The sequence below is a fragment of the Eptatretus burgeri genome, chromosome 9 (genome assembly GCF_056783735.1).
Source record: "Eptatretus burgeri isolate ZD-2024b chromosome 9, Ebu_testis_v1, whole genome shotgun sequence".
Classification (NCBI taxonomy): Eukaryota; Metazoa; Chordata; class Myxini; order Myxiniformes; family Myxinidae; genus Eptatretus; species Eptatretus burgeri.
The window spans coordinates 84,996,693-85,019,415 of NC_140969.1; the positions used below are offsets into that span (position 1 = coordinate 84,996,693).

Consider the following 22,723-nt stretch of genomic DNA (forward strand, 5'->3'; position numbering starts at 1 on the left):
TATTGGGCCCAATACATTTTTGAAATATCATACTATATATTGCTTTTGGCCCCATCTCTCAATGGTGAAGAATCACGTTAAAATTTAAATAATTCTCGTATCCAGATCCGGATCTTCACAAAGATTGAATCAGTTCTTCGTCACACACCCGTGTCCACCAAGTTTCATCCGAATCCGTCCACAACTTTTTGATACATACATATTAGTTTAGAGAGCATATTTAGTTTGACTGCTGGTGTTGGTGAGCTGATAAGGAGTGAACAGACAAAAAAGCTCCCCATACCAAGATTCCATCTCCTCCATGCTTCAGTTGTTGAATCTTTCATCAAATCTGCGAAGGCAACGTTCTGGGGCATCACTGCAAAGCTCAAATCTTGATTAATCACCCCAGAGAACTCTCTGAAACCAGTCTGCATCACAGTTACCAAATTCAGCCAAAAAGTGCAATCTGTCCTGAATGCTTTTCTTTGATAAGAGGCTTTTTAAAACATATTTTTGAGACAAAACCAACATCAGTCAACCTTCTTGTGATGGTCTTTCTGGGAACAGTCTTGTTTTCAGCCACTCCTTGGCATCTTGGTTTTCTATAGGTTTTCTTGGCGTATAGGTTTTCTGTTATCATCGCTTTTCCGAAACTTTGTGAATTCTGGGCTTTTTTCATTAGCTCATCTTGGCATTTATGAAAATGAGGAGTGGTCACACTGTGACCTACACTAACTGGACAAGTCATGAATTAGAGCAATTTAGGCAGTGCATATGCACTAAACAATCAAAAAAACATGACAACACCTTAAAAATGCATTCCAGATCTTTAAAAGTAGATAGTACTTCCAACAGTAAAAAAAAAAAAAGTTGAATTTTTTCGTGACATAACTCAAAAGTCTTATCTTCCTTATTATGTGTAAAATTTTGATCGATTTCATCTTACCTGAGATATTGGCTTTTAAGATCGGCGAAAATCTGGAAATTTCGTACTTTGTGTTTTTTGAGAACAAAACTTAAAACACACAAAAAAATTTTTTTTAAATAAAAATTGCTGTAAGCCGTGCGGACAGCTTTTAGCGAATAACATGAGTAATCAATTTAAACTGGAATAGTACTGCACATCTGTGGTTCCATATTTGAAAAAAAATTAATAATAGTAATAAAAAAAAATAACTTGGCTCATTTTTTTTTTGCCTCGGATAAGAAACAAAACTTGTGTCGATGAGAAACAAAATATGGATGCTCTATGGCATAGGGATGTGTACTCACCGATGAATTGTCCAACTTGGGTTCGAATCTTGACTCAACGATAAACTGTCATTCTGGTGTTTCGCATGCAAAGCAATTCATCAACGTGTGTGCCATCCCCCAGATGGATGTTAAATTGGGCGTCCCGTCTGATGCCATTAGTTGATGAACGTTTAAGTCCTTCACGAAGAGTTGGCGAGTCATCACCATGACCCTCTAAAAATTACTAATTCCTGCGATAACGTACAGGGAGTGGGGATTGGGGGAGGGGTGACTGTGCATCAGTGGCAGGTAGGCGTGGCTGTTGTGCATCGGTGACGCAGCCACATCCCCATATCAAATGATGCTACCCACAGCCATGTGCTGCATACAAAAGGAGAAGAAACAAAACTCAACCCAACACGGCCAAGGGAACTCCAGCCTCCACCAGGAGAGGACAGGGAAGGTTACCTTATGGTAGCTTTTTGCAAGTACTTGACTTGCCCAACCCAACCACGTCAAAATGGATTCACAAATTGATGGAAAGAAAGGCAGAGCTCAAAGGCATTGTTTGAGATTGAAGGTCTCCATCCATTTTTGAGAGAGAAGAAGCAGCATAATCTAAATATGAATGATATTGCTTCTGAGAGAAAAAAAAACAGCATACAGTGTCCATATCCAAAGTACAGAATCTAAACTGATGATCAAATATAAGGCCATTACGAGGGCTTTATGTCAGCTGTGACTGACATTGCTTTCAGTTGTAAGCAAGTTTATTTGTATGTAATTGAGTGTAACTGTTTGTGCATCCTTCTTGTGTACAAGAATAAGATTTTCAGTCTTCCAAGCACAGAGGCAACCTCAGGTGAAAGACAAGCTTGAGAGCAGACAGAGAAGGAACCGCAGCAGAGCATGATTTGAGAACACGGACGCCAGTGTCATCTGGGTCAACTGCAGAGACAGAGCTGAGACTTGTCAGAATTGTCTTTACCTTCACAGGTGAACAACTCAGTTAGCAGAAGGCATTGGGAGCTGGATAATGAGTTGTGAATCGAGAGTGATGGCTTTTCTATCGACACAACCTTCGGAGGTGAACACAAAGTTCACACAACCTGCCTTGTTGTGAGCTCTTCCTGCATCAAAGCCATATGCGGTGAAGGATGGGGAGCATACAGTGGAAACGGACTGAGGGTGGCACCGAGACTTATCGGAAAGGCTGGTGAAGATGGAGTTCCTGTTGGGACTCTCAGGGAAAAATCGAAAAGCATTTCACACATGTTTGATCAATGATGTAACGGAGGAACAAACATCATACCACCACGGGACGAAGAGTTAAATGTAGCTCTGATTTAACTTGGCTGGAGAGAAAAAAAACACAAAGGTGATAGCATAGGAATTATGACCAGAGTTACACAATCCATTGAACTCTGAGAATAACCAAGTGATAGCTGTATGCGCGAAACATGAGGATGGAGAGATACCCAACCGTGATTTGCCAGCATGATTGAGGTATATGATCAAGTTCAGGAAATACACACTATAGACAGGACCAATATACAAGTTGTATACAGTGTAAACGCATCCCACATGGGTGGAGACAGCAAATGAGCTCCCATTCAAATGGACAATGAATGTCGATTTTAATACAATGTACCTAGTAGCTCAAGTGCACACACCCAGTATATCGGAACAATGGTCCAGCCAATTAAGATCTCTAAATCAAAAAAATAAAACATTAACCAGGCCCTGCATCCAGGCAAGGAAGCACAAACTACAGCATGGCAAATACAGTCATTTCCATTGCAGGTAAATAATTTTGCATCGACAATGAAGAATCAACGTTGCTTCGGAAGGAAGTCATCGGCAGAAAATCCAAATGCCTCCACAGGGGCGGTCAGTCAGTGATTTTTTATTTTTTTTAATAAAGTTAGGGACATTGATGCGATAGCTACAAAATAAAAAGCGCGCCCCTCGATAGGTTAGCATCAATTGTGCAGCAACTTTTACACCACACTCAGCAGAGCTTTACTTTATGCCTCACAAGCTACCTTACAAACCAGCAAACGTACGACTTGCTGTTGCTAGAATATTACAAAATACGAACCGAAAAAGGGAAATTTTTAATAAATAAGAGCTTGTCCATTCTTCGGCTTTCTCATCATGGCCCCGCTTTCGAATCGATGAGTGATGCACAGCATTCGATCACACACGAGAAAAGTGAAAAAAAAATTTTTTAAATGGAATACTGTTAACAGAACCCTGGGAATAACTCCTGGGAAACGTTTCAGGAACAATGGTTAGAGAGAACAAATATGTTCGTCAGACATGTGCACAGCGATAGAGACAAAAGGTGTACAGCATCTGGTGAAGGATAAGGATAAGGACGGATGGACGGAAGGACAGAAGGACAGAAGGACAGAAGGACAGAAGGACAGAAGGACAGAAGGACAGAAGGACAGAAGGACAGAAGGACAGAAGGACAGAAGGACAGAAGGACAGAAGGACAGAAGGACAGAAGGACAGAAGGACAGAAGGACAGAAGGACAGAAGGACAGAAGGACAGAAGGACAGAAGGACAGAAGGACAGAAGGACAGAAGGACAGAAGGACAGAAGGACAGAAGGACAGAAGGACAGAAGGACAGAAGGACAGAAGGACAGAAGGACAGAAGGACAGAAGGACAGAAGGACAGAAGGACAGAAGGACAGAAGGACAGAAGGACAGAAGGACAGAAGGACAGAAGGACAGAAGGACAGAAGGACAGAAGGACAGAAGGACAGAAGGACAGAAGGACAGAAAAAAAAAACAACAGTAAAATTCACCACAATTGAGGAGCAAGCATCATAGTACGACACAAAAATGGAAGGAAAATGGGAAGAGTACAATATGTACAATGAGGCTTGAGCTCCAAAATTGAGGGAAGAGTAAGCAGTGTTAAAAAAAGTAGTGTAAACATGCCTGCGGCAAGCAGCAATGTCAACGTCCCATGGACAACTCCGAATTGCCGGACGGACAAAATCTCACCAAGTTGCATTGCCACAAAAATATGGGCCGAGTGATTCAGAGGTGAAAGTTGGACACGGGTACATTTACGTGAAAATTAAATGACGAGGAGAAAGAAAAACAATTAAATTACACGGCTCCATTGTGCACGCACACCATTACAATCGTCGATCAGACATCGGTAGCCCAATTTACAAGTGTGTGGCTATTTGTGAAAATCCATCCGGTCGCGATTCAGGCCATATATTACGGTAGATCCCAGAGAACGTAGCGTCATGACACTTCGTGCATTGGATGTGAGAAGTGAAGCGAAGAAAAAAATGGAGAACGTTGCCAAATTCTTTCAAAAAGATGTCAAACTGCCACAATGACCTTTGATAGATATTACATATATATATATATATATATATATATATATATATATATATATACATATATATATACATATATATATACATACATATATATATATATATACACATATATACATACATATATATATATATATATATATATATATATATATATATATATATATATATATATTACGCACGTATAAATATACATACGTACCTACATATCATTTACTTTACGTAGTCAGTCTTTCACCGTAACTCAATCTAACCACATCTTCTTTCATTGTTGTGATGCAATTTAAAAAAAAAAAAAACACGTGAACACAACACAAAACCGCAGAACACGTGCCAGCATATGTGAGGCTTCTTCTGGCAACCAAGGACCAGTAACCTATCCCGACTTCCCTCGAGCAGTGCAGGACGTTACATGTTACATCCGTGACTAGACAAAGTCAAAATAAAAAATATATATATTGGAAACTCACATCGTTAACATGTGTCCGTAATCGGAGTCGCTCATTACTAATTACTTTCACAACAAAGGGGGGGGGGGGGAAATCAGAGGAAGATTATGAGAAATTAAAAACCAGACGAGCACAATAATATGCATATGTCTTCCGAGCCATCACCACATAATTTGCTCATTCGAATAAAGAGGAAACCGGGATTACAAAAACAAGACTCTACAGCATTCATAATCACAATGACGGCACTGGTGTAGCCGGCAGACCGGGCCCACGCGTGCAGAGCACTTTGCTAATAGTAGGCTGTGCGGTACAGCACGTGCCATCGTGCAGTGATGCGACGTAGACGATTAGCTCTCTGAAACTACACGTGCTCAAATAAACCTCATGTCCTCTCCAGCCCAGAGGGAACGCGGCAAATAAGTATTATGGGACTCGCTCGATACAGAAATTCCTATTCGAAATACGAACGGCGAGTTTCGTGGCTAACGGTGCGACGGTTCAGCAAGCCTGCCCCGAAAAACCCGGACCAGGCGGCGAGTCCGAGGAAGCCCCAGGGAGGTCCCTTTTCCTCGAATGATCCGAACGCTAAGTTTGGGTGCTTTGCATTAAAGTGTCATCGGAATGTTCAATGGAAAATGACAAAGGTCAAGAGATTGAATTAAAAAAAGAAAAAAAAAATACTTTTTTCCCTCCAATTTCATTGGATGTGCCTTTTCTCATTTTTGATACTGTGCAAAAATAGAAAAAAAACAATGCCCGAGGAGCATGCAAGTTCAAATTATGGGTGGGAACGAGGATATTTGGAAAGGGTACTGAAAAGGAAAGACAAAAGGATTACAGAGACAAAAGAACAAGGACACGAATGTGAAGGTTTTGAAGCGACTGGTGGACGAAACGAAAGGGAATGAGATCGTTTCAAGAAAGTTATGGTTGCGCTCTCTGAGCCAAGGGTTGGAATCACTGGTTGCCACTCGCAGAGTAGGAGAATTGGGGGAAATGGGGCCTCCTCTCATTGTCCAGGGACTCCATGCTGTCATCTGAAACAAGCAAGGATGCAAACAACATGTAACAATCAAACAACAGATGACTTATGCATCCAACTCAATGGAAATAATGCCTTGGCAGTGACAATCGAATGTTTTGCCACTTAGGGAAATGTATGGGTGTAAAGGATTTGAATCGGGTTCAAAGGACAAAAAAGTCGATCGGAAAGCAAAATCAAAATTGCCTTTTGTTCCTTGTACACAGTCTCACCAAAAATGATGGCACACACGTGATTGCACCGACAATGTTTGGCGACTTCATGTTTCAAAATCGTCCGACTCATCGCAGCCCAAACACTTACTCGGACATCCAATACCAGCTTTTGATAGGTTGAAGGTCTGGCATCCTACACATAGCGTTTCTGCTAATCCTATCGGATTTTGAGGTGCTTGTTGTTGGAACACCAGTTCACATATCGACACAATTCATCGAGCCTGTCACCGGATTTGAAAAGTGTGGACCTGAATGCGTCACCCCATGAAAGAAGTTTCTATATTTAGTCCCAGGATACCTGTTTGTTGCACCACATAACACAGGCCTACGGGATGACCACAACGATTAAAGGCTAGCATGCAGTCCCTTCTGTGGACCTTGTCTGATAACCCAATGATTACATGACCTTTTGTCACATCACGACGATGAAAAAACAGCATTTGTTCCATTCAACAATCCATTGCAGGGTTCATTCCACAAGAGTTGACTCGATGGTCTCTGAGATAAAGTTTCAGGGTTGGTGTTTCCTGTAGCTTAAATCTTCTTGATAGTATACAAACAGTCGATTAAGGATGTTTAAAGGTTCAAATTAAAGGGTCCTGATGGAGGTGCCCGCTCTCCTGACAGTATTTCATCAATCCCCACTGGGAAGCCATCAACTCCATCTGGGGGAGAGTTAACTTAACAACGAGACCATTTCCTAACTATTTATAGAGTCTGTTGATGATGGTGTTGTGCAAATCCGATATACTGTACCAGTGGGCAATTCTCACAGGTGGAAACAGTTGTACCATGACTTAAGGATAGTGTACATACTGTATGTATAGTAATGTACAACTTCAATCTTACTTTCCAATCAACATTCATGCAACATAAACTGAAACGCAAAAAATACCAATAAAAAAGGAATTGGTTGAACACTTCAGGCATGGAATTCTAAAGCTGAGGTGTTTGAACAGAGCTGGCAGAAGTGGTTCGTATGTCTGGCATTCACACATCACGTGATGATTGTGACGAGACCTGGAAAAGGACAACACAATTTGGCTGCATTCCATGAAGGAATCTCCTGGCCGTTCTAAGTCGAACACCAGTTGTGACAAAACTAGTCGGACCAGTTCACAAAAACGATCAAATTCAATGGCTTTGACGAAAATGCAAAACACGTTATCTGAGATATGAATTTGTGGCTGTTGAGCTACACTTGATCAAAAAAACACAAAAAAAACAAAAACAAACAAAAAAAACCTTGCAATGTGGCGGTTCTTTCTTTTCGAGCCTTGTTATTTAGGGAGCGGACGGCATCCCGTCTATTGTTTTTTTTAATTGAAAAGGTCTCTCGGCACAGGTTTTGAGGAGTATGTTGGCCAATTGAGGTCAAAGTTTGGACTCCTCAAAGCTACTTGCTCCCAGCATCCTTCTGCTGAAGATGTGTGTGCCTCAAGTTTTACGATCCCGTTCCCAACTCTATGCACGCTGTAGACTGTTGGCCCGCACGTTTGACTTTTCAAAGCAAAACGGTCATTCTCATTTCCAAAGCATATTATTCAGAAACATTTTTTTTTTCATTTTCAAACCCATTAAAATCCAACATTGCAATGGACCCTCGTTGGGATATATCATGTTGGCCTGTGTGCACGTACAGAGTATCCTAGGGGCAGGAAGAAAGGAACTGTAAAACATACAGCGGTCAGGGGGCGTGATGGTAATGGTCTGGGCGGTGAACTCCTCGTCAAAGTATCGGGTGTCAGTCTCTGACGTGACGTGAGGTTTGAACGGTGGCTGCAGCTGAAGGGAAGGATGAGGGAACATATCCGTGAGCTGCAGGCACACAACCTAATGCAACGGCACACTGAGTAAATACATACATACATACATACGCTCACATTTCATGTTTGGTATTTGGCCGTTGATTGTAAACAAATGACTGTTAAAAGATGATTGGCAAAGCAAAGCTTTATGTACATGAGATTCAGCTGAGAGGAGGCCTCGTTACCATTAGAAAAAAAAAAATTTATATATATATTTGAGCGAGCGACGCCGAGCTCACAATCACCTGTATATAATCAGATCGACGAGTACATGCTCACCTTGCGCTCATAGACATCCTGCCAGACGATGCCAGCGAAGAAGCTGTGCCTCATTATTTCTTTGGCATCATCAGGGCCGCCTCCCAGCCTGACGATGTAGGCACGGCAAGTGAAGGAAGACAACATTCTCACACACACAAATGCCTATTTCACTTTGCACAATTCCTTATTTCTTGTGGAACTGATGATATTTTGCACAGCAATGTTGTTGGTTCACAAGCTTTCAGCAATGAATGCAGGTCGAAGTTAGCACGGCTGCAGGGTATGAGGCGAGCAAAGGTTATAGTGATGAGACTGGAAGAAGCAAGCACAAGCGTTTATTATTAGCCCACAAGAAATTTTACTGACAGAATTTTTGGTTTAAAACAAATAAAACGGTTTTTTGATTCTCTCAGTGGGAATAAACATTGATGTTAACCTCTCATTGAGCACGAGATGAAAAGGAAGAGCGAGAGTCTCAGTGTCAGAGATAACAGTAAGAGAATGAAGTACTCCAAGATTGGGCCAAATCCATCTCTTCATGCAAACTTTGTAAGAGGTAATGAAGGAATGCGAAGGGAAGAAAAAAGTTTTCTTTGTTTAAATTAACCAGGATACTTGGGCACATTCAAAGGAAGCAGGATAGCTCCAATTGATAGTACACTCGCCCCAATATTTACCGATCATGTGGATTATACTATTACTGTATTTGACTGAAGGCGAGAGCACATCGCCCTGTCCAAAGCGATATTACACCAGGGGGGCATAAAACTGACCGATTGAGGATGTCCTTACAAGGTCGGGCCCAATTCCAGACAAAGACCAGACAAAAGGGGTAGACCTTTCAATTTTGATGACAAGCTGCGGCTGAAACTGAAGGTCAGTCAATCGGTTCATATTTCAGACATTCATTCCTTTCCTTATAACTCTCACATTTTGGTTATCCTACAAGGTCCATACAAGATATAAATATACCATCAGAGATGGGGAATCCCCCGCCATTGAATGAAAAAGGTCATACATATTCCAGATAATGAGGGAGGTGAATTGGTCATCATCTCGAAAAAGTTCCCCAGGGGTGAGGAACATGGTAACCAAAAATAATTGAAATCAGATAAGCGGTTTTCCAATAATTACAAAAAACATTTTTTTCAAGATGGCCGCCCAAGTCGGCCATCTTGGATCCGGCCACGCCCAAAATCAATCGGGTTCTTCCTTTTCAGATGGTACATGTGTGACCCAAATTTCAAATCGATATGGCGAACAGTTTATGAGTTATCGCACTCACAGCTATAAATGTTGACGCCCGGACGGACGGACGGACAGCCGGACGACCTGGGTGACAATATCCCCCTTCCGCCACGCGGTGGGGGATAAAAACGTGTTTTACCATCGGCACTTTCTTTCGGCTTTGTGCATTGTTGAAAAGCCTGAATCGCATCGAAACGGCCAATCATTTTGGTTTTAAGGGCCGCATTGTTTAAGCAGACGTCTCTTGTGGTTATTGGTCAACAGGTTGGAGGTATCAACAGAAATGTTTGATAAAACACGTAAATTTCAAAAGGACATGCACATTGCACAAACACAAAATAGTGAAACCTTGGAAACTCCCGGCCGTGCATATAATTTGCAAATGGACCCTAAACACAGACAGCAATATGCATAAGGGTGCTCTTCAACTAGGATAGAGGGTAATGCATAGGCCATGAAAATATTTCACTCCACTTCTTGAACTTTGTATCTTCCCCCTTTGCAGCAAGAAACCAATCAGAACGACAATCTCATAACATCGCTACAGTGCATATTGCAAGAGGCGAGCCCATCATGATCTGTGCAATGCTGATAGCAATCATCTCCGTACAACTCCCATGTGCAATTATCCAGTTACATCTAACATCGTCATACATCCTCTTCCTCCCATACAATCAGATGTACAACAGGACAACAGGGGTTCCTGGGTAGAAAACCCGTCCCACTGTTCCCACCTTTCCCCCTGGTAGGCACTACCTTCTTGACTCTGTCTTGCATTCCTGAGAAGATAGAAAACAAGGTTTTGTCTACCCTCGACAATGGGCCCAGTGGGCATCAATGCTCTTCTTCTCAAATGCTGCTCCACTTCTCTTACCTCTCCTTTGTCTGCTCTCTTGAGGCTAACCTCCTGTGGCCACCTCCCACCTGCCTCAAAATCCATCAACATCACTCCCATCCACAAGAAGGGTTCAAAAACATATCAACTCATCTGCAGACCAGCAAGTCCACTTCACATTACAAGCAAAAGCATGAAATCCATCATTTAGGCAGATGTCAAAATAGTTCATCTTTTCAAACAGCCTGATCTCCTCTTCCACTGTGCAGTGTTTGTTCATTCCCTTGATTGTGTCCAACTATGGTCCACTGATCCACCATCAGTTTGTCAATTTACCCCCCATCCCCTCCCTCACACCAGTCACCTCGCTCTTCCATGAGCCTCAATCTTGTGTGGAATTTTTTTTCTTCAAATTCCTATATCCATTACCAGACTCCATGGTGTAATGTCGAGAGTGTTCACTCTGAATCTGGGAGGTCGGTGGTTCAAATCCCGTCCGAGTCATACCAAAGACTTGAAAAATGGCACGTGCTGCTTGATGTTTATCATTTAAAAGAGCATGGACAATCCCCATAGGATAACATCGATGGGGAGGGTGAAGTTCTTCCTTTGGATGTGCCCCGCTGAGTGCAGGGAGAAAGGTGGTGCCATCGTTGTGGAGTCACTGGTACCCAGAGTACCCCAGCAAGTGACTGCACCTTCCCCCAAGCTCAGTGGCTATGTTTGTCTCGTCTAACAGTCCTGGGTTGTGTTTTGTGTATTCGTCTGGACGTCCAGGTGTGTGAGGCAGCTCCACTACGAGCCTTAAATGCTGTTAAAAAAATAAAATCCAATGAAATAGTTATGTTATGGCACCAACAAACCCCCTTGACATCGTTAATGTTGATGTTGATGTTTAGAAATATTTTGGGGGTAGGTTGCATTTTCCCAGCTGATCAATAAAACTCAAGTGCTGCAGCAAATCAAACTGTTCACACTACCCAGAGATATTCGGCACAGCGAGGAAGTATACAACTGAGTTTAGCAAAAACAATAGAACAGCAACGTGACAACACCATGGGTGAAAATGCATACACTTTGAAAAAAAAAGAAATTAATGAGCAAAACGATTCCTTATTAGAGGGGGCCAGGAGGGCATCCCCCCCAGGGGAATTTTGAAAAATTGATGTAAAAAAACAAAAAAGGTGAATTTTGAGAGTGATCCTGCCCAAATTGTAAAAAAAACAAAAAAAACAATGAAAATGAAAGTCATATTTGGGGGGAAAAAAAAATTATATTTCACCTGAACATCCATTCTGGGAAGATTTATTTTCAGTTATTTGGTGCAGCATTTTGTTATCATAAAAGCAGTGAATACAGAATACCACATACCTTTCCAGGACTCTCAATGCAAGTGTTATATAAAAGGGAAGGGGGGGGGGGGGTGTCGCCCGTCATGTGCTGGAACGGTTTACCCATTTACCGGAATCACCATTGACGAGCAAAACCAGAGAATTCACTACCCCTTTAAACTCAGTCATGTAATGGAGCGGTTTCCCAGTTACCCTTGCTCTCGCGTAACCCAGAGCATGCACTACCCCTTTAAACATAAACCAGAGTATTCAACATGCCCTTACGTTTTCTGCTCATATTTTTTTTTACTTGGCTTGGACACTGGACTCAACGCCATAATGTCTGCCCAAAACACCTCGTCTGGCACCCTCTGCTGTGCGTTCGTGGCAATTTTGATGAGATTGCATTTCCTGTATCAAGTGGGTTTTCGTAACATTGGATCACGAGTGTACTTTATTTTATTTATTTCTCGGCCTCTTTTCATGTCTGTCTATCTTCTGTACCAGGATTCTCCATTTTCGTCACCTTCTTATGATAAACTGTTGTTCTGTAAAAACACGTTTGGTGTGGTGACAGACCATTGCAGATTTATCACGTGAGAAACCATTTCTGCGCGGCTATAATGGCAAATCCACAGGGGAGGTGAAAATCGGTAATGCTCTCCAAAAAGAGTCACGGAATTAACAACTCTAACACCCCCTCCAGCAGTGGGTCAGTAAACAAACAAATGTGACATGTGATGTGTCCAAGGGAACGCTGCAAGTCGTCATAAACAAATGAGTTTTAAAATATTGATTTTATTTGCATTTATAACACTCGAGTCCCAGTGCCTGCCACACTTTTCTCATCCCTAGTCCTCCCCCCACCCCGCCAGTGAAACCGAGTCGAGAGCTGGATGGATTTATTTCATGTGGTGGTGATGCAGCCCAAGCATGATGGGCCAAATGTCCTCCTGCATCAAAGTTCATCGTTACGTTTTATTGGTCTCATAAAACGATGTGGTCACAAACTTCATGACGACCAACAGACATGATCAGGTTTCGTATTCGTGTGCAGCAGAATCGCGTCTTTACTTTGTGTAATGTAAATGGCACTTCGATACTTTCCGCAAAGTTCACATAGGAGGGAACGACGATGGGAAAATCCAGCAATGGACGCTATTTCTGTGTTTACCGACTTACACAAACACTCTCGTGCCTGGCAGACATGTTATCACAGTAACGTGCTTGCAAGTTTTTGTACCTGGCTAACGTCTATAAATATACCTCATAATAAAAAAACTACCGTGGGAACAATTCACATAATCGTGGTCACGATACCTTTGCGTTGCACCCCATCCAGAAGACATGGGTTAAGAAACGAATCAGCATATCGGAATAGCACCTCGGTTCCCTTTAATTCCGGCATGCTATTCTGACGCCTAAAATAAGGAAAACTCTGTATGGGTTGTTACGAAAATAGGAATTGCTGTACACATACGGAACAGTTTCCCCCTTGCAATACCGCCACAAATAATGGCTCGTACTTGCGTCAATTGCTTTGAACTACTCGGACAAGTTGAAATGGCATTGTTCAAGTCCTAACTAGTATTTGGGCTACTTTTGTGATGATGGCGTCGATTCTTGCTGACACGTTTATAAACACCCAAAATATATGACCCGACACAATATAGACAAAAATCTGTAAAATAAAAAAATAAAAAAAAAAATAAAAAAATAAAAAAATAAAAAACATAAGCATGCTCGATGCAAATACATGAAGTTCGCGGATATATACAAATGCAGAATTTTAGACAGATGCATACCGCTGTTTGGGGTCCTTCTTGAGCAAGCCTGAAAGTAGAGCCTTCGCATCGTTGGACAGCGTGCGTGGGAAGCGAATATCCTCCATGAGGATCAACTCAAACAGCTTCTCGTGGTCTTGATTGTAGAAAGGAAGTCGGCCACACATCATCTCGTACATCACTACACCAAGGCCCCACCAGTCCACGGCACGCCCATAGTCATTGTCTTCGAGCACCTGAAGGTGGATGTTTAGCCAAACTTGCTGTACTTCCTCGTCTAAAGGTACGTTGTCAAGTTACATGCAGCCTTCCTCAAGCATCATAACTCTACCTTGTGGTACGTGAAGGTCTCTTTAAACTCTATGATCCAACAGAGAAAACAAACCCACTCAAACTCCAATATATTCTCCATTAACAAGCAGTACAGGAAAAGAATAAATGACTTCACCTCTGGTGCAAGGTACTCCGGTGTACCGCAAAACGTTTTCATAGTCGCACCATCTGTAATGCCCTCCTTGCACAGACCAAAATCTGTGATCTTGATGTGACCATCCTTGTCCAACATGAGGTTTTCTAACTGTCACAGCACAAAGCCAATATTATAAATTATGTTGACATCACCTGAAAGAGCAACCACAACGCAGCCGTGTAACAGAAGAATGATCAAAAGAATAAGACTTTTGGAGAATAACGATTAAAATGTACAAGGATGACGGAAAAATACCTTCAGATCTCTGTAGACCACGTTTTTCTCCGAATGAAGATAATCCAGTGCAGAGACTATCTCACCTCCGTAGAACCTCGTTCGATCCTCAGAAAACACCCGCTCACGAGATAAATGAAAGAAGAGCTGTGAGACAAGGTGAGATTAGAATGTATGATGGAAGAATTTGGTTATGAAAGTGGGCACATATAATGGGAGGGGGGGCTGGGAGGAAGTGGGGGGCAGAAAGTATAAACGCACCTCTCCACCGTTTACATACTCCATAACGAAGCACAGACGATCGTGGGTTTGAAAAGAGTATTTCAGAGACTGGAAAACAAACCAGTCAAGAGATGGTTTATAAACATGTACTTAAAGTTGCAATGTCATTAATTTCCAGGGAGGAAGCATTACAGATTCAAACATTACATAAAAACCCTCAGTGAAAGTAACTGGAAGCAACACTTCAAACCAACTTCAAGTGCTGCAACCAACTTCACACATTTAGAATGGCTCTCACAACAAACCAAGGACACTTTAAATGTAATGGGTATGTCAACGAGTGTCAAAGATCGAAGGAGAAGAGAGGCAGGAGGGTTTTGTACCGTAAGAAACGGGTGACGACAGCTTTGTAGAACACGGTTTTCTGTGAGCGTGTGAGCAACTTCATCCTGCAATGACAAAAATAGCTCGTAAGAGGAAGACTTGCGGATGTTAAAAAAAAAAAAATGCAGACTTCATTTGCAGGATTTAGTCACCGTCACAAGCCAAGGTTCTGCAGTCGATTGACGTCTAAGGATCTTGAGATTACCAACAGGAAAAACACAAAGCAGCACTCACATACACCAATGCAGCAAAGCACATAGCATAAGGTGACTTGGCTTCTCCCTTTGTCCACCACCAACCTGGTCCTATACATTCTCACTCATTCACAAAAAAGGGAGATAATATGGACCTCAAGAGATACCTTCCAATTAGCCTTCTCTCCAATACTTGTCCAAAGAAATCATCGCTAAGTCTCGGGATCGAACCCACGGCGTTTATCCATACTCTACCCATTTTAAATACTGATGTAAGATTTTTGAAGTCTTTGGTATAACTCGGCCGCAGTTCCAACCACCGACTTCCCAGACTCAGAACAGACGCTCTAACCATTACACAACCAAGTCTGGTTATTACTTGATGATGAACATGTAAACGATTAACCTAATCGATTGAAAAAACAGAAGGTGATGAAACCAATCAGTCTTAGGAAACTTTTTTGAATAAAATAAAAAAGTAAAGTGAATAAAATAAACTAACACCTCTTTACAACAGTTTGTAATGTTACCACATGCACTGCAGATGCCATTTATGGCTTTCAAATTATTTCAACAAGAACAAGTATCTCTTCCATTTTGGTGAACCCAACTTTTGCCTGCACAATCACCTTCGCAACTATAACTTCCTTCTTGAGGATCTTCATGGCATAGTAGCGGCCAGTCGCCTTTTCCTTTACCAGGATCACCTTGCCAAACGTCCCTTTTCCAAGCAGTTTCAGGTAATCAAAATCGTTCATTGTCTGGACGAATAGGAAGAAGGAGAAGGAGAAAAAAAAAAAAATCGATATTTTTCAGATCATAAAAACAAGGAAGGGGAAAGGAGAGAGGGAGGGAGAGGTCAGGGAATGTGAGTGTAAAGACAGCACACTTAAGGACAGTAAAGCAGAGTTGGGAGAAGGGACATAAGGTATATAATAAAGAAGTGAAACTTTCATACATGTTATACGAATAACAGAGTGGACATTGCACAAGTATTGCTTCTGGAAAGTTTTCATTCTGCAGGCAAGAAGATGACCATTTTGCTACCTTGTCATGGTGTTAGCCCGCCAGCTCTTTTAGACGGTCTGTTCCCGACTTGGATGGCAAAAGATGATTATATTATTCCAAGGAAATGATATCAGAAGTATGCCACACAGGAAATAGTGAAGAAGTAGTAGGAGATGTTTATATTACTCATACCTATTAAAAGTATATCTAATGATGTAACTATTCTCAAAATAAAAAGTAAAAAAATATTCACCAAACAAGGTGAGATGCCGATTTTCTTTTGTCAACTGAAAAGTGTGTCTTTCCGTCTTGCCGGAATCATGAGGTATTAGACTTTTAAAGCTCTGACACCTGTCCATTCAATGTTGTTGTTTCATCTCCTTTCGACTCAGAGACCGTTGCTACAGCTGTGCTTACTCTCACTACTTTAACTAAAAAGTTTGAACCTTCATCCTTAACACCAACACCGACCAACCTGCCCCCCCCCTCATTCCAAGGGGAACATCGATGCCGATCCCCTGAGGACACCTCCGGGTGTGCCGTGACTGTGCACCCCAAATTTGGAAGAGATGGGCCAAAATTCAAGTACATGGCAAACGTCTTCCTCCACTTTACATTATCAACGGGTGATTTGAGCAATTACAAATGTACTCCGTAAACGTCAATTTGTAACTCATTGCTGCATTATGGCAGGGAGAACAGCTTCCTCAGGCACATACGAATTGGAATGATGAAACAGCAAAAAGTAGATTTCACAAGCAAGCAGGTCAGCCATCTCATGATGATTATTTTCTTAAATATTGTACTGTAGTTCCAATTATTGTTTGTGCATTTGGTCAATTAACCAAGATGAGGAAGTGCAGGCATTAAAACCAACAACACCAGCATCATTGGTCAAACTAGGATCCACTCCTTTCCTCAGTTCAAAGATGAAACTAATATATTGTTGCATGAACCACAAAGGGTGGTGACCCAAAGTGGTGTCCATGCGCTCTTGAAAATGTCATTGAGTTTCGTGCTGTTTGGGGTTCATCTTCACCATTAGGGGCATAATAAATCACATGTGTGAAGCCATCTGTCCATCAACCGAGGTTTCTGGTTTCTACATGTGCACGTTGTAACCCCGTTCTGGTAAAACTCCTAAAATCCAGAATCACTGCCCACCTCCGCTCATTCATTCCTCTTCTTTTCCCCCCATGTGTGGAACCAACTTCCACAGTCTCTTCAATCTCATTCCTCCCACCAGGTATTTGAGATGGGTGTTCAATACCACCCCCCATTCACAACTATGAGTTTCCTTCTGCATCCATCTTGTTCACCCCCTGTATGTTCCCCTTACTCTCATTCTTCCCCACATCTCCCTCTATTTCGTCACTCATCCCTGCTACTGGTGTTTCCCCAACTCCCTTTCTACTATTCCTTTTGTTCTGTTACGTCCTGAACAATTCTGTTCTGGCTCCTCCTTGAGCCTCGGCACTGCATACAAAAATAAAAGAAAACAAACTAGAGCCGCAAGGAGTCAATCAGTCAACCCCCCTCCTTTATATGATCACTTGGAACAGTATCCATCCCCAGTGATGGGAAAAATTGAAGTGAATTTATCAATTTAAATTATTTCATGAACTTTACCAGTTAATTATGTTGCACTTTTGGTTTCACTCAGAGCCTAAGCTCTGAACTACTCATACCACCCATTGCTAAATGGTGGTGCAACATCAGGTGACAGAGGTCCAATATGTCTGAAAATAGGGGCAAAATATCCTGCTTGTGAAGTAAACGTCATCAACATTATTTGTACCTGTTTTTCCATTGTTTCAAAAGTGAATGTTGATCTTTTTAAACGCAGCGTGGGAAGCAGCCACCATAAACAAGAGACAGACAAACACACGGACAAACACCACGGTTCGTAATATACTGTATTATACATTTACCCCTCTCCTCCCGTAATCCAAACTCCACTATCCATCCCCACCAAGAACGATCTTTATAGTATACCATGGGAAGACTTTTTTTCCTTCAACCTCACATGAGCAGCTACTGTCACCTTATCATATTGCTTTTTACTGAAATACAGTAGCTACACACTAATCAAATAAAGTGGTCGAGGATGAGCTCAAACTTTCTAAAAACCAACGTTACAAAAAGCAAAATGATCACTTCCGGTTCCTGTTCTATTCTTCGGAACCCCCTTTTGAGACACAGCCACTAAACAATTTCTCAGCCCTCGATTATTCACATGTTGGGAGTCGGAACAAAGCAACACTTTTCTCCCAATTGATATGCTGACACGTGTTACAAAACCGGCTTTTGCTCCACTTTATTACCTCCATAATATTGCACAAATCTACAATTATTTGAGCACTAACAACACACACACACACACACACACACACACACACACACACACACACACACACACACACACACACACACACACACACACACACACACACACCTTGAGGGAGGTGCTGTCACTTCCCTGGATACTCTCGGTAGCAGCGATGTCATAACAATGGTGCTGCTTTTCTCAGCAGGCCATTTCCTCCTCCCCATGGATGCCAACCGATAGGTTCTGTCCAGGCTCTTTCCTTTTAAATGCTGATCAAGGAAGGAAGCAGCACATTCCATTTTTAAAGTCTTTGGTACGACTCAGCAAGGGTTTGAACCACCGACCTCCCAGACTCGGAGTGGAAGCTCTCACTATTCCACCACCAAGTCTGGTAAACGGTCTCCAAGTCTACACTTTGTATTCCACTGATAGGCTAAATCTGCATCTGAACCTTAACCAAAATCTAATCGGCTTGTTCTCGTCACCTACCCAACTCATCCACCAAGTTTTGTCATAATTCCGTTTGAGAATGTGCAATTCCATCTACATATTGTTTTTTGCACCATATCTCAATTGTGAAGAATCACATTAAAATTTGAGTACCCGGATCTGTATCTTCACAAAAATCTAACCAATTCCTTATTTTCACAAACCTAACCTGTCCACTAAGTTTCGCCCAAATCCATCCATAACTTTTGAGATATCCGGCTCACAGACAGACAAGCAACCAAACAGACGGGTGAAAACAACCTCCATCCACCTTCGTTGGTGGTGGTGGTAATAATTATATTCTTGCCAGATCACCTCCAAAACTACATTTCCCTCCACTGCCTTCAAATGTAGCGCAAACGACGGCTTCACTCGTACAGTTTGTACACTAATCTAAACAGCCCCTCAACTTGAACTCTTTGCCTTCCAATATGCTATAGCATAGATTGCAAAACAGCAGACCTCGAAGGAGTATACATGGATTAGCACTTACAGGCTTCAAATGACATTTTCTGTCTTGTAACGTTCTTAATAATCTCTTTTTGGCTGATCAAGTGGGAACCTGTTCAACTTTCTTCAACCAAAGTTGGTGGGTAGACAACACCCCCCCACCCCCACACCCAAAAAAAACAACCTTACTCTGATGGGCAAAAGACCAGCATTATTTGGGAACCATGGAGGTGAGATTATTCTCGAATGTGATTCGAAGTGACAGTCCAAATTGGGCACAGACCATCCAAAAGGAAGCTGGATAAGGAGGGCAAACACTATTGCTTCTTGCATACTTTTGCTGGCAAGTTTCTCTCTTAAAACAAATAGCACTTCTTCAAATTCAAAACATTGAAAAATAATTAAGAAAGGCCATAATATTGTGACATTTATAAAATGCGAGACTGTCGTTAGAATTTAAGGCCTTAGCACCGTTTGTGTTTGTGTAGCTTATAGGACTTTAAACATGTAATGAGGACAAATGTTAGGGATAACTGTCTAGCGTACAGCCTGCGCAAGAGACAGGCCTTGCCCATTTTAGATTTGAGAGCTTAAGGATGTCCTGTCACATGTCTCTCGTGTTGAACCGGGTGAGCGGGGGATGATCCTGGCATTCCCCACTTTCGCACAACTCCCTGCAACTCACGGCATGCACGACAGCACATCGTCGTCTCCTCATAAGCCCTGGAGAGGGAGGAAGTGCTGGCCCTCTGACATCCCACCATTGAGGGGTGGAACCTCCTGCATGGCTGCTCCTGAATGGCAGGGAGCAAGGTAGGACGCTATCGGCCCACGCTTCGGGTCAGACACAGTGTTGAATGGTTCAGGATCGGCATCACCGATTGGCCAAGACTGTCTCCATGCACGAGTGTGTAAGGCAATTGGCAAACGCCCACTAGGGGTTGACGGAATGCCTTGGGCGGAGTCTATAAAGACTGTAGCTCTGCTATCCTGAGCGCTTCTTCCCTGGCTGGAACTCTGCTTCCTGGCTGGCTATTTGTTTCCGTCTGTCTGTTTGTCTGTCTCTCTCTTTGTCTGTGGCTCTCTCACATCGACTGTAAAGTACTCCATGCTCCAAGCCACAGACCTCCAGCCTTTAAATCAATTCCCGATTCTGTATGTATGGGTGTGTGTGTGTGTGTGCGTGTGTGCGTGTGTGCGTGTGTGTGTGTGTATGTGTGTGTGTGTGTGTGTGTGTCCCTTAGGGGGTTGGTTCATTTGCTAAAGTATGGAGACGATTAATCGTGATAACAAATTGTGTCCTTGTGTCTCAGGATTTTGTGCTGCGTGTCCTGTGCCTATTAAATATTTATTTATTCTTGAAGACTGCATGCATGTCTGTCCATGCTGTTTTTCTCACACCGACGATTTGGTTTATTGAACATCCTGGAGCCGAGGTTCTCCACACGGGGATAATGGAAGCTCGCTCTCAATTCAAAATTAGAAAAATAAAATCTCGCTTTCAAATCACACACGCCTGTGGTATATATATATATATATATATATATATATATATATATATATATATATATATATATATATATATATATATATATATATATATATATATATATATATATATATATATACACATTTTGATTCAATATATCTATTTCTATCATTTTAATTTAATGCAGCGAATTTCGCAGCCCGAGACATCCCGACTTCTAGGTTAGGATGCTCCCTGTACACCCAAAGACCTGCCACGTAGCTCTTCGAGTCTTCATAACCGCACTTTCATGTACCGACATTTGTGAGTCAGTGTTTTCATCTCAGCTGCCAATAAAAATGAAAGCACCAAACAAATTCGAAGGCGAAGCAGATTTGTGATGCGCTTTGAGTGTTACACGACCTCGATTGGTCGTGCCAGATGCAAAAGAACAAGTGCAATTTTCCCATTGAATTATTTGGTCCAATGTCATGTCTATCCTAAGCTATTTGATTTGTGATTGAAACCAAATTAAAATGATCTTAAACCGCTTGAAAATTATTCCTACTTTAAGTTTTTAGGCCACCTTAGCTTACGGTCGGCCAGTCGGGTAATGGGATGAGCAGTGCCTCTCCAGGTGGGTAATTTATAACGCCTGACCTGGAGGATTCAATTGAAGTTGATTCAAATTTTTTAACCAATGTGGTTTAGACCATGTTCATAATCAGGGCACATGCAAAATACCACTCGGGCGTGATCTCCATTTAATCGAGTCATCAGCGGAGGAATCTCCACTGCGCATGGTCTCCGCAACAGCTGTGGTTGTAGTTGAGCGGTTGATATTCGAGTTATAAACACGACAACATGCAGAAATAAATTGTCGGGCACAATGAAAAAAGCAGAAAATAAAATCTGATTTTAAAAGAGGACATTTTAAGGAGTGAAGCAATTCATTTTCTGCCTTGACTAAATCATCATATAACCCTTGTGTGAATGCTCATCAAATCAAATTACAAGCTTTCCACTGTTATTTTCTCCCCAACCATGCTGTATAACCCAAACTGTTACATTTTCTGGATCACTTCTTTTCAAGGGATCCCCAACTATAAAAGAACCCCAAGTTTATGAGTGAGCAAAGCAGCAGTTAGATTAAGCACCCAGACACTATCTCTATCCATGTGTAATTTTAGAACTTCTTATCATGTATTGTGTGTATTTAAAGTAAGGAGTCAATGTGAAATGTGTCCCAAAAAGGAGACAGGAGGTTGTGCATGTGGAGAGTTCGGTTAAAGAATCTCTTCTTAAGTTCTCCTCTGTAAAGCAGGGTGATGCTGGGCAGTATGTGAGCGACAGATAACATCACCCCTCGAACAGAGGAGGTTAACTTCTCCCTCCACAGCTATCTATCAATGCATGAGAGACAGAGATTTGCTCTGCACAAAGCAAGGAATGGTAAAAGGCCTCGAGGGCATGGACTTGTGGTTTGCCCAAGAGCACATTCACTGATTGGTGGAAGGCCTCAGGGTGGAGATGGTTTAAAAAAAAAATCTGGCTCCATAAGGGGAGAGTTAGACAGCATGCAGACAGACAGAGAGACAGAGAGAGCGCCAGGCAGAATGACCAGCAGAGCATTCACAGGACCATGGAGAGCAGCTGCGAAGGATAAAAAGCACACAGAGGTGGTTTTGCACCGACGGTGCAGTAAAGTGTCATGCAGTTTTTGATCCTGCTGGTGTGCATTGTTTGGCCACCATCCCTTCCTGCCACAAAGTGATCCCACTTTCTATCTTCACCTCCGTGGAGTCCTTACACCCACTACCTTCACGCTTTCCTTGTTGCATGTCCGCCTGACATCAGCATATCATTTTAACCACTGCCCGGTTGAGTGTGTGTGTGTGTGTGTGTGTGTGTGTGT

General features: G+C 42.2%; 1 protein-coding gene across 7 annotated transcripts in view; it reads right to left on the reverse strand.

The window, feature by feature from the left end:
- Positions 1–2,827: 2,827 nt before the first annotated feature.
- Positions 2,828–22,723, reverse strand: part of LOC147020506 (RAC-alpha serine/threonine-protein kinase) — a 46,342-nt gene continuing 26,446 nt past the window's right edge. For 3 of the 7 annotated variants that reach the window (XM_085895896.1, XM_085895901.1, XM_085895903.1), the window contains 8 exons: positions 15,694–15,825; positions 14,870–14,935; positions 14,526–14,594; positions 14,286–14,411; positions 14,010–14,138; positions 13,583–13,797; positions 7,977–8,079; positions 2,828–6,074 (listed from right to left, as the gene is read on the reverse strand). In XM_085895896.1, the coding sequence (XP_085752022.1) occupies positions 5,811–6,074; positions 7,977–8,079; positions 13,583–13,797; positions 14,010–14,138; positions 14,286–14,411; positions 14,526–14,594; positions 14,870–14,935; positions 15,694–15,825 (1,104 nt within the window). In that variant the 3' untranslated portion in view covers positions 2,828–5,810. Of the gene's footprint in view, positions 6,075–7,976; positions 8,080–8,378; positions 8,637–13,582; positions 13,798–14,009; positions 14,139–14,285; positions 14,412–14,525; positions 14,595–14,869; positions 14,936–15,693; positions 15,826–22,723 lie in introns of those variants that run through there. The other 4 variants (XM_085895898.1, XM_085895899.1, XM_085895897.1 and 1 more) reach the window with 4 other exon arrangements.